The sequence below is a fragment of the Rhipicephalus sanguineus genome, chromosome 10, assembly GCF_013339695.2.
Source record: "Rhipicephalus sanguineus isolate Rsan-2018 chromosome 10, BIME_Rsan_1.4, whole genome shotgun sequence".
Taxonomy (NCBI): Eukaryota; Metazoa; Arthropoda; class Arachnida; order Ixodida; family Ixodidae; genus Rhipicephalus; species Rhipicephalus sanguineus.
This window is the reverse complement of record NC_051185.1, coordinates 128836755-128849041: the sequence shown is the minus strand read 5'-3', so window position 1 is coordinate 128849041 and position 12287 is coordinate 128836755. Positions and strand designations below refer to the sequence as shown.

Here is a 12287-nt window from a genome sequence, read left to right as displayed (position 1 = left end):
ATAGTCTGTGTCTGTATTTGGCCAGCCTGGAAAATTTTTCCTCACGAGTCCGTTAATAGATTTGGTTACACTTGTTGCATTGTCAAAGATTGTGCACAACTGCGATCTTTGATGCAGTTGCATCAAAGATAGGTGCATATCATTCACTACAGCCTTTAAACATGTCGAGTGCTCCCTGAGCCGGTTGTGCTTTGCGAGATTTTTCTAGCTAAACTGGACTGCCAGTTGCAACCAGAACTTGAAGAAGAGCTTGTTTTTAAACTGTGCAGATGTATGAACGACTTTGTTGTTTTCTCAAGTGCACCGAAAGACCAAACGCCCGCTCCAGCAGGTGATATCGTGTGAGAATGCTTTAAATGCTGTTCACAATCGTTGCCTTACGCTTCTCGTCAATGGCGTGATGCAGTTTTTAGACATAGCTTTGTGTTTTCCCAGTGACGATGTTGGAACGTTCCAAGAAAAGCTTGTTACCAAGTTCAAGAAAAGCTTTTTACCTTTTGACTCTTTGCGCACAAAGCTCGTCAGACAAGCAATAGCTTTGTGATGCATGCATTCTTGTTTACGGAAAGTCGAGCACAGTTTCGGTATGCAGGTGTGACTGCTTGAAAGCTCATGACTTTTTTCCAGTCTCTTAGCGGCCGTGGAGGTTTCCTTTTAAAGAAGCTCAAAAAAGCACCCACTGCATCCACTGAGGAAAACAAGAAAAGGTTATGGCGATGCCATGTATACATGCTCATTTACGCAACCTGAAAAAAAATTACAGCATATCCACGGGTGAATGATGAAGAGCTTGGGCGAAGCTCCTGAAGCAATCATGGTTACACCGTGAAATGTTCAGTGGTTTCGCCCAGCAGTAATCAAAGCGATACGCCGCTTTGATAATTTTTGCCTTCTTTTTGTTCTTTTTGTTTTTTATTTTTATTTTTATTCTTTTTAAAATTTTTTTTCTATCTCTATGGGACAGCGCCATCTAGTATATCGTCACCCAACTGCAGTTTGCATGCATCTCTATGGGACAGCGCCATCTATTGAATGATACGGGAGACGCGACGGCGGGGACACGCCGCATGGAGCGACGACCGACCAGGTGATGCTATAAGGAGCTTCGACCCTAAAAAGAAGGACTAAAGCACGGAGTGAACTCAGTTTTTACTCCATCAGTTTGAAACAGCGCGTAAAATACGAGGACACAGAAAGAAACAGACAGGACTGGTCCTGTCTGTTCCTGTGTCCTTGTATTTCACGCGCTGTTTCGAACCCGTGAAGCCTTACCATGCGCTCAAACCCAAACCCTTTTAAATTTCAGTTTTTACTGCCCCTTGTAAACTTTCTAAATTGTGTTCTTTAGTGCGTGCTCATAGTCAAATAAAAAAAAACGAAACGAATGCATGCCAGAACCGACATGTGAAGCCATTTGTGACTTGTGCCACCAAGGTCGTTTACAAGATCCCGCTAAGCTGCGGTAAATTTTACATGGGCCAAACTGGTTGATGTGTTAACAACGGGCTCAGGGAGCACTCGCCGTGTCTAAAGGCTATAATGAATGGCATGCAGTTATCTTTGATGCAACTGCATCAAAGATGGGAGTTGCGATGTTCACCACTCTTTGACCATGCAACAGGTGTAACCAAATCTAGTGACATACTTGTGTCAAGTATCTCGGGAGCGCTTGCAATGTGGGATGCAGTTGGGAGAGAGAGAGAGAGAGAGAGTCGGGAGACCGTGGCGGCACGGCAAACACACTTTATCGCACACAGCACTGCAAACAAACTTCGCACACAGAATTTACAACAATACTAAGCTGTACACAAATAATAAACCATTGAAGCTACACTCCGCTTTCCTAGCCCGAAAGTCTGGCCACTATGGAGCCACAGTCTGTCGCTATACGAATCGAACGATCTTACGGTTCGTGGTGTTCGATGACTCCGTTCGGTACCAAAGTCGACGCCCTGTCCCGTCGTCGAAGTTCCTGTCGACGCCTTAGAGTCGCCGTCGTTGGTCAGCCGCCTCGCTGGTCATCCTCATCGCCGATGCTTCGGTCTTTCTTCGAGAATGTCGATCTCGTCCGGTTATGCCTAACTCTCGGCCTCTCCTCAGTGCCACTGGATCGAACTTGCCGACATGGCTCTCCGGGGATTGTCAGTGGGCTACCGTTTTGTCGAGCTGGGGTAGTGCCGCAGCTGCTATGAGAACTGCTGTGATGAGGCTGCCGCAAGCCCGGGAAGCCTCGCTCGGTTGACACCAAGGTCGACGGCCACCCTCCCAAGTCTCTCGTGCCGCTGCCTCCAGAATTGGGCCCTGCTGTTCTCGTCGCGGCTGCGACGCTGGCTTGTACCACCTTGGTCTTCTCCAACTCCACCGAACAATGACTACTCCTTGTCCTGGGGTCCCTCACCTCAGCTCGGGTCGCGTGGCACGCGTCCTTCCCCGGCCAAAGGTGTGCGTGGAGGCGGGATTAGTGCACACCATCGAGGAGTTTCCGTGCCCCGCACACCACCGCCACATTCCGCCTTTCGGCACGCGCCTCGCACCCCCTTTACTCATGACAACTTGTGAGGGAACTTATCGAGGCTGGCCAAACACACACACACATGTACGTAAGTGTACCATCAGTCGCACTGACGGATAAAAAACTGTGGCAAGGCGTCAGTATAAGTGAAACTTTTCAGTGTGTTTACATATCAGCTTTGTGACGATGCATGCGCGCCGATTCGGCTTATCTCTTCAATAAATTTCAGTTGTAAGTGAGCGCCTATCCTGTCCACAGTGTTTCTCCCAGTACTGTGTGTTGTTTCACTTAACGATTTCAATATTACAATATAAATGTAAAGAAATTAAAGTGGAGAAAAGGACAACCTGCAAACTTCGGATAACAGGTCCAATACTCTGCCTGTTTAGCTAGAGTGGCGTTCGTCGGCCTGTGCACTTTGATGGGTATTTCTGTGCATATCAACCTGGCCAGCGCCGCTCGTAGCTATGACGGCGGTAGGTTTGGTTGTAGGTTCGGTCCCTAACAGTGGCAAGTTGCTTTTTGTCCACTTTAATTGCTTTAGAATTATATCGTAATTACTACACTACATATACAGTCCCCTAAACGTTCCCTGGCTTCTTTGTTGCTTCCAATGGGTCATACCACTCCCACGCAGGATGTTTTTTCTTTTGCAATAATGAAAACAATGCCTAGAGATATGGAAACACACACAAGAAAACAGAAAGAGGTGCCCATCCAGCCACCGACAACATATTTTCAAAATGCAAGCAGAACATAAAAGTATCAAGTATGTAACCAACCGAAACGAAGTATATTTCTTCTTTGTAACACCTATTATGTCTTTATTGCCTGCTCTCATGCGGTACATCCAGTGAGTTACATAGTTGCTACTTGGCAACTGTTACAAGTTCATAGTATTTATGTCGAGCAGCACTAGGGGACAGTCCCTGTCCCTGTTGCCAGCAGTCCGTGTTCATGCACCAGGGTTGCCTACACAATACACAATGCCCCTGACACAACACTCTCTCCCCCCAGGTGACGAGGTCCTTGAGCTAGTTGGGTCGTCGTCTGGTGCGCTGAAGGCGGCTATACTGTTCCCATAGTTCCACTGAGTGTGATACAGGCGGCGGTGAAAGTTCCACCAGTCTTCAGACAGGCAATGAGGGCAACTCGTCCAGTGGTTCTTTCGTTGTGCCGGTACCCTCGGAATGGTCACGAGGCTCCAGAAGCAGTGGATCTTGGCCAACAGTCTTATTACGTGACACAATCGGAGGTTGATCAAAGTATTAATTCCACTCTCGGCTCCTGATCTGTTCAACATGACGCTTCCAAAGACTACCGTCAATGTAGAACCTTGTAAGACGAAGATCCAGTGATGTCGCACACATCAGGCAAACACTTTGGGCCTTCAAGGTAATTCCGTATGAATACGGGCGGTTGGTACTCATTGTATCGCACCTTCTCGTTGCCTTACTCCGGCGGTTTTTCTTGCTTATCCCTCATATCCCTCAACAGGTATGGGTACAGTTTGTTTAGCGCAGTGTGTAATCTGCGCATCAGCATTTCTGCAGGGCTCTTGCCTGTTGTTCAGTGTCGAAGAACATGTTGGCTTAACAGGAAACGAGCCATTTTAGTGGCTATGTTACCACTACTCATGCGTGTTAGAACCTGTTTTACTTCTTCGGCTTACTGGGAGCGCGGTACACACAACAGACGAAGGAAGAACCACAAAACACGAGCGCTCATGCGTTCAACCTGCAACATGCGTTCAACCTCACCATTGGAAGGTAGGTGGCAATGTGCCACTCTGACATGTCAGATCTGGTTGTCTCGCATGAAAGCTTCGAACTCCTCTGAATAGAATGCTCTTCCATTGCCTGAGACCACGGTGTCTGGAACACCGTGTACTGCAAACAATGCACGCAATTTGCGGCACACAGACATTGGTGACACTGATTTCAGAGGAACGACTTCCAACCACTTGCAGTGCGCGTCGACCACTAGGCGGAAAACAATTCCTTGAAATGGCCCTGCAGAGTCACTGTGCATCCTGCACCATAGATTCTGCGCTGAGAAGCACGGACCTTTCGCTCGATGTCCCCATCGATTCCTGGCCACCAGGCTGTGCTTCTTCAAAGGCTTTCGCGCGCACGATACCAGGATGTGTACTGTGCATCAATTCCAGAACATGACTGCTTGCTTGGTTTGGAATAACCACCCTGCTTCCCCAGAGAAGACAGCTGTGGTGCTCAGAAAGTTTGTGCTGCCAACGAACAAATGGCTTGAAGTCTTCCTGAAGTTTTCCAGCAGTGCGGCGGTTTGGGCACGTTGGTATTCCATCTTGAAAAAACTATGAGTGCACGAAAAACACGGACGACAAAAAGACACACATATGCACACACGTTTTCCGTGAGGCCAACCGTTGACCACCAAAAGTTGAACTCTAGCTAATGTTGGCTCACTTGGTATACACTGGGCAATCTTGTGGGCATCCTAAGCAAGCAATTTCCGGCTCTGACTCCAGCATTCGATCTCTGCCCAGATTTTCACCAGACGAGCGTGCATCTGTTGCTGCAGGTGGCAGACTAAGCGCATCTGCATTTCTGAGGCACTGCGCAGGCCCGCATTCCAGTTCATAGTCATACGCAGATAACATTAGTGACCATCGTAACATTCTTGGTGACAAAACCTGAGCTTTTTGCTTTGCATACTACAATCCCAGTAGAGGCGTATGACCAGTCACTATGCGAAAATGACAGCCGTTGATAAACTTGTGGAACTTCTTGATGCCAAAGCATATAGCCAAGGCCTCTTGGTTTGTATGTCCATAGTTCCTTTCCGCTGTTGTCATTGTTTGAGAGCCAAAAGCTATTGGCACCTCATAGCTATTGTCGTCAACATGACTCAACACTTCTCCAAGCCCATACGGCGAAGCATCACAGGCCAGAAGTAGTGCTTCTGGAGATTGTAATGGGTAAGGACAGTTGACGACTGCAGCAGCTGCTTAGATTGATGAAAGGCCCCTGCTTCTCGTTTTGTCGACTTCCAGCTGCTATTCTGGTCAAGCAGCCTGTGCATGGATTCTAGTGTGTGCGCAACTCCACGCAGGAACCTGTTCTAGAAGTTCCGCCCCTGGCTCTTCTCCAGACCAGGTTGAAAACCTTTGAGTGCTTTTTTAGCACACGAGCGAGCGATAGGCTCTGGCTCACCTTCTTCATTATCAGCTGATGAATCTTAAGTTCAATCCCGACAGCCTTGAACTAGTCCCGACCTAGCAAGGACACGCCTGCTCCCTTGACTCGAAAAGACGTAGTCACTCCTGCCTGCACTTGTAGTTGACTTGAACTGACACCGAGCCCAGCACCGTCAGTTCTTGATGGCTATATGTGCGAAGTTGTAGCTCACATGGTTGAAGCTTATGCTTCGACACCCGCAGTCGCTGCAGAGTGCTCGCGTTGACCATGAAACATACAGCTCCGGAATCGACTTCCAGCTCGACACATTAACTTCGACAGTGACGTGAAATGCAGGATCTTCAGCTGCTATTTGAAAGACACCATACACGATATTTTCGAAAGCTCCATAGCTCCGCCAGTGCCGCCCCCCAGATCTTCTCGGTATCCCGGTGGGCGTACTCCGCTGCGCTGCTCACGCTTTTTGTTAGGCCGCCGCTAAGGTTAACTCGGGCTCAGAAAGGAGCCGTCGTTGTAAGGCCCGAAGGCCACAGATCAACCTGTACGCAGCATATCTTCTATGCAGTGCCAGAGTTGCAGTGCTGTAACAGTCGACGAAGACGGCGGTATAATCAACGATGCCGTGCCATTGGTCCCGCTTCCCGAACTGCGATCGTTGCACTGTGACAGATGGCTTGGGGCTGAAATGCGCCGACAGTTTCTGGATATCGGCGTAGCTGGTCGCCGACGGCAGAACCGGTGAGCAGACGGAACCAATGACGGCGTACGTCGCTGGACCGCATACTGCCCATAACACAGCACACTTATTTTCTTCCGTGGTTATGTCATTCGCTTCCAAATAAAATTTGAGCCTTTCGACGTAAGAAGACTATGCTGACCTACTGGAGCCTTGCGCAAATCGGCCTCTTTCAGATAACACGGCACATGCGCCCGGGAAAGTGGAGAAACGTCCGTTCATCTCGGAGGCTTTCGTTCTAGCAATACCGGTTGTCCCGGCCCTTACCCAACCTCCACGAAAATGGCAGATGGCAGCACGGGAAAATAGAAAAGGCGGATTCTCCCACGTTGCCCAACGTTGGCGTTGCTGCCATCTCGCTGCACTGCCCAGATCAGTAGCCACTTGTCCAACTTTTCTTACGCAAACTTACAAAAGAAACTGAACACAGCGAAGACGTACAAAGCACACCAGCGCAAACTATCAATTATTAATACGGAGCTGAACATGATATATATACAGTGACCACACGCATGCACAGAAATGCCCTAGCTACCGACGCCATGTAGCCTCGTTTATTAGCTCAATTTCCTTTTGGCTGAGCGCTATCGACGGAGCGCTTACACACGCGCCCCTTACTGCCGTTTTTATAGTGTAGGCTTCGACGACCTCCCTTTGAAGGCTCATAATTTGCAAGACTCTGAAAATAAAAACTAAATTCACATTACGACAATTAGCTACCTTCTTCCAATTACGAGAAACTTCAAGCAGGTATGGAAATACATGCCCTAGACTTTTGTCAAAAATTTTTGTTACGCGATCCTTTCGCTGCTTGACTTTTTAAGCAATGCCTAACAGAAAATAACTAACAGACTAACGAACTAAGAGACAATAATGCCAAGGAAAGTATAGGGGGTGTTATTTGTAGTAATTAGAATATAAATGTGAAGAAAGTATAGTGGACGAAAAGATAACTTGCCGCCGGCACGCACCGAACCTGCGACCTTCGAATAACGCGTCCGATGCTATACCACTGATCTACGGCGGCGGTCATCCTCCCGTCCACTTTATGGGGTATATATATGCATCTAAACTTAGGAGTGTTAGTCAGCGCCGATCGCAGCCATGGCGACGAGTGCGGAACACTCTTTTTCTGCCAGTTGGCGTCACGTAGCGCGTGATGTTTTTACGAACTGGCAGCTGACCAATAATCCCTCGCATACTACCTGAAGGCATCAAGTCTGCCAGAACGAGACCCTCGCTATGAATGAAGGACGGAAGGTGACTTTTTAAGGGCTCGTTCTTGTTTGTTAGACACAATATTAATGAGAACTTATTAATTAATGTTCCACACTCGCCGCCATGGCTGCGATAGAACGGTAGAACGATGAAATAGAACGGCGCCGTAGTGAGGGCGACCGACGCCTGTCGAAGCCGCGACGACCTGAAGCCGCCGATGGCCGCCGCCGTAGCTCAGTGGTCGAGAATCGGACGCGTTATTCGAAGGTCGCAGGTTCGGTCCCTGCCGGCGGCAAGTTATCTTTTCGTCCACTTTACTTTCTTCACATTTATATTCTAATTACTACAAATAACACTCCCTATACTTTCCTTGGCATTATTGTCTCTTAGTTCTCATTAATATAGATTGAAAGACACAGGTAATCTTGCTTGATTTAATCCAGGGGTCGGCAACCTTTTGAGACGGAGGGCCGAGTTGCAAGAACGTGACACGGCGTGGACTGCATGGCAAATACGGGGAAGGCAGGGGAAATGGGGAGGGTCCGCATGCGGCTTTAATCTATCGACGTACTGAGACACGCTTAGCTGAATGCGGTGAATGCATGATTGGCGAACGCATTAAGACAAGCGGAAGTTATGGCTCCTTTTATTAGCTTGAAATATGCGCTGTCAAACGATAGAGCTCTTTTCTTTGACCTACGGTTATAACTCCGGAAGGCATGGTTGTTTGATGAAAAATAAATCTTAAAATATAGAAACTGGATGGAATTGCCATTGGGCAGGACAAATGCGTTTGTTTGAAATACAGGCCAGTACAAAGTACAGCGCCAGTCCTTTGTATGTTTCTTTTGTCTTCGCCATTTGCGTTTATCAATTACCCTCTAAAGATGGCGGACGCTTATCGTTTGTTACCTATCATGCGAGTGATGCACGCGCTGTCTACTGAATGTATCTGATTTCATTACATGCTCACTATACTCTCTTGCATAATCTTTAATTCTCAGATCCTCACCTTGTGCTCGTCGACAGTGCCGATGGATGTTGATTGATTCCAAATGCATCCGCAAATCGAACAGACCACTCCTGGACTTGATCTAGGAAACTGTGTTGTACGTATTTTCCTTATTTATGTCCCAGGGCACACTGGCGCCAAAAATAAAATAATTTTAACAAATTAGCACAGCTTGCAGCAAGTGGGTGAGTCACAGCAGAGCTAGCTTGTCCTGACTTGGCTAGGCCATCTCACCCATCTCCTTGCTACACTATACTACACATGGCTATGCTTGCTCTCTTTTAGGGGTGAAGCTCCTCTGTCCCTCCTTTGTAGTATGTAGTAGTAGGTAGCCACGCATAGTGGGATGTATCCACTCCATGTGATAAAGATGACGATGACAACTGATGACCATGAAGAATAAGCGCGTTCCAGTATAGTGGAATGTACCCACTACACGTGATGACGACGATGATGACGCTGATGACCATGAAGTATAAGCGCGTTCCAGACCACACATTCTCTTTCTGCCATAGATGTAAACGATCGTGAACGCGCTCTCGCCCTCGAAAGGCAAAACGGCAACGCCGACAACAAACGTTCCGCTGAGCTTAACGTCATATATGAGGAACCCCGCGTTTGTGTGTCAGGTCTTTGTATGATGATCGAGTGGGCAAAATTTGACGGTTGATTTGACGGGGATTGACGGTTTACCAGATTACCTCCGGAGCTTCGCCCACTCATCATCATTCACTTCGTGGATATGGCGTGATTTTTTATCTTTTTTTAGTCTCTGTCTTTCTATATCTCTATGCCTGTAGGAAAACCTCGATCCTAAGAGCCCTGCTCTAAAACTATGCCGCGTGTATGTGCCACAGAAATTCGGCGAATCCCACTGCTCTCCACACTGGTCCACTAAAAATTAACAAGGGAACGCACGGGCGACGATTAACCAAGTGCTTGGGCGGCGATTGAGCGCGTCCCTGATGATGATCATTTTCTATCTACGGCACACTTCGACCACAACAGCTCTGCTGTAAAACAATGACGCTCAGGTGGTCGAACAATGGCATGTGGAAATCCTAGACAGATGAAAATCGCAGACAGGCCGTCGCAGCTGGACACACGATTGAATTACGCAGTACGATATTGCACCTTGACGAAATTACTTGGTCTGAGCAGTGCATTCACAAAGCGTCAGGCCCACGCGCTCGTCGCTGCAGTTACTGCGCTGCACACGCTTTCCTATGAGTGCTTGTGCGCCAGTAATCGTGTGATTGAAAAAGGTCTGTTGATACACACCTTCTTCCCCCGGAACTCGGACAGGCTCCTCAGCTTTCCCGAATGAAATGCTGACCACATTGGCAGGAAGGTGCCCCTGTAAGGTATCTGCAATGCATATAATACAAGTTGAGCTTGTTCATTAAAGGGACCCTGCAACACTTTTTCGAATAACCATCGAATGGCTTCATTCAAGGAGTTTATTGCCTCACAAATCGACCGCCGAAAAATTTTTAGAATCTATCAAGTACGAAAGGAGTTAAGAGATTTGTCGCACGCTGTAATTGCTTTTTCGCTTCTCTCGTCCCGATGAGCCTGCTGGAAGCTAAGCAGGGAGGGATGGCACGGTGGAAAGAAGTTACCTCACGCGTGCGTCATGACCTTGATTACTTTTTTTTTCTTCGAACGGGCGGGTTATTTTCAGTGTGATTGCGAGCGCGCCCGCGGGCACGTGGCAACCTACTGCGGCGGCCTCGGTAACTATGCAGCTCACGATGCTCATATCAGCCAATCGCGTTGATTTTAGGTATATGGCCTGGTCATTCGGGTATATGGCATCATTGGTAGAAAGAAGAGAGAAGGATTTCTAGCTGACTTTGAGAATTAATTGAAAATTCCAGGCCGCACGCTGCGCTATATTGTTTTGCGTTTTCTGACCATGCTGAAAAAGTGTTGCCTTTGAGAAGAGCGGCTCCATTGCTGGCTGGCCAAGCAAGTGAGTTGAATTGAGCTGTTCATTTCTATATGTTCACAAACGTACATATGAAAAAAACATCCTTGAACAGGGGGTATTGCTGGAGCCAAGCCAGTGGACTTGTCTTTGTCAAAGCTGCCTTGACGAAGATAAGACCACGTGTCAAAACATTGGCTCCAGCGAGTTCGAAGATTTGTCATTTCTTCAAGCATATATATCACAAGTCTGTATAGAAAACGCACTGTTTAATGCACTTTTCGAAAGAAGGAATTTAGACACTTCAGTTATTCTGCGATCAAGTCGTCCGGCACAAGACAACAGCGATCCCGTTGACCTGCTGCAGTGTCCAGTCTCTAGAAGTGTATTACATCACAGCAAGCTCTACTACTTGCTGAAAGGAAACATTGTCTCCCACTGCTCCCTGAAAGTTCTGTAAGCCGTAATACCTTGCATGGAATGACATGCAACCGAATCTGCTTGAAAATTACTCAACATGACGGCCCATTGCAGTACTACAAAGGACACTTCTTTGTTGCTGTTTTTTACCATTTTTCTGTTTCAAATGAAGCGTAACATAGAGTTATGCGTGCACCTACGAATACTTTATGTACTTTTGATTTGGCACTGCCAGTGAGGCAGGGCGGACATGTGCTTAAGGAATGCACCATGGAAAACCAGAGAAGAATGCCAAGTCGACATCCTGTTCATGTCAGTTTCTTCTCTGGTTATTCTAGTTCCCTCAGTGTCGTGCAACTAGCAACAAGTTCTCTTCAAGTACCAGGCGCCTTGCCATTAGAGACCAAAGCTCTTCAATCATATGAGTTGCAAAGTTCCCCATACATCAATGTTGTACATGTTCCTCAACAACAGGAACGAAAGTGAGTTTTCAGCGCGCTACTAGAAAACGAAACATGGCGTAGGTAGGGGACAAAGGGGACAACACATCGCGCTTGTGTTTTCCCCTGTCTACGTCGTCTTTCGTTTCCTAGTAGCGCGCTGAAAACTTTCACTATGTACAACCAACTGGCCCCTACCCTGTCTCTACTAAGAACGAAAGTCCATATCACTTTTTTTTAGCGCAAAAAAACGACACCACAAGAAAGATGACGGAACATAGCGAACGAACGCCCGTTTCTTTCCAATCTTGGAACGAGTTCCCGTTTCCTTTAATGCGATGGGAACGTGCTCGTTACACTTCGAACATTTGAACGTGCTGTTACTTTGACGTTACCTTTGATTCCCTAACTCTTTCCCTCTCGTTGACAAGCATAGTCGTCATGAGATTCTGTGTCAAAATAACCAATGACGACTGTTCTCGTCTTCAAAAAAAAAAAATTTGTCACACAGGGAACCACTGACGACTATACTCGTCACAGTTCTGTCTCTTCCATACCTGCCAACCTACGGACTTCTGAAATCGGGAGACTCGCGGCGGGGGCAGAAAAAAAAAATTGTTTGGGCGACGCCTGTGATCGGTCAACAAAATTGTCGTTATCTCAAATGGTCACTTCACAGGGTCCCTGCAACACTTTTTGAACCTAGCTACAACAAAATTCCGTGTTTATCTCAAATGGTCACTTGAAAGGGGCCCTGCAACACTTACTGAACATACTCAGAATTCACTGCAGATCAACAGTCGAGGCTCTTGTGAATATGTGAGACAAATATAGCACTGCACT

At 47.4% G+C, this 12287-nt stretch overlaps 1 protein-coding gene across 1 annotated transcript in view; it reads right to left on the bottom strand.

Moving 5' to 3' along the window:
* Positions 1-12287, bottom strand: part of LOC119406732 (EGF domain-specific O-linked N-acetylglucosamine transferase) — a 346078-nt gene that overhangs the window by 140106 nt on the left and 193685 nt on the right. Inside the window, exon 10 of the mRNA XM_049420193.1 lies at positions 9936-10022. Within this exon, the coding sequence (XP_049276150.1) occupies positions 9936-10022 (87 nt within the window). The remainder of the gene's footprint in view (positions 1-9935; positions 10023-12287) is intronic.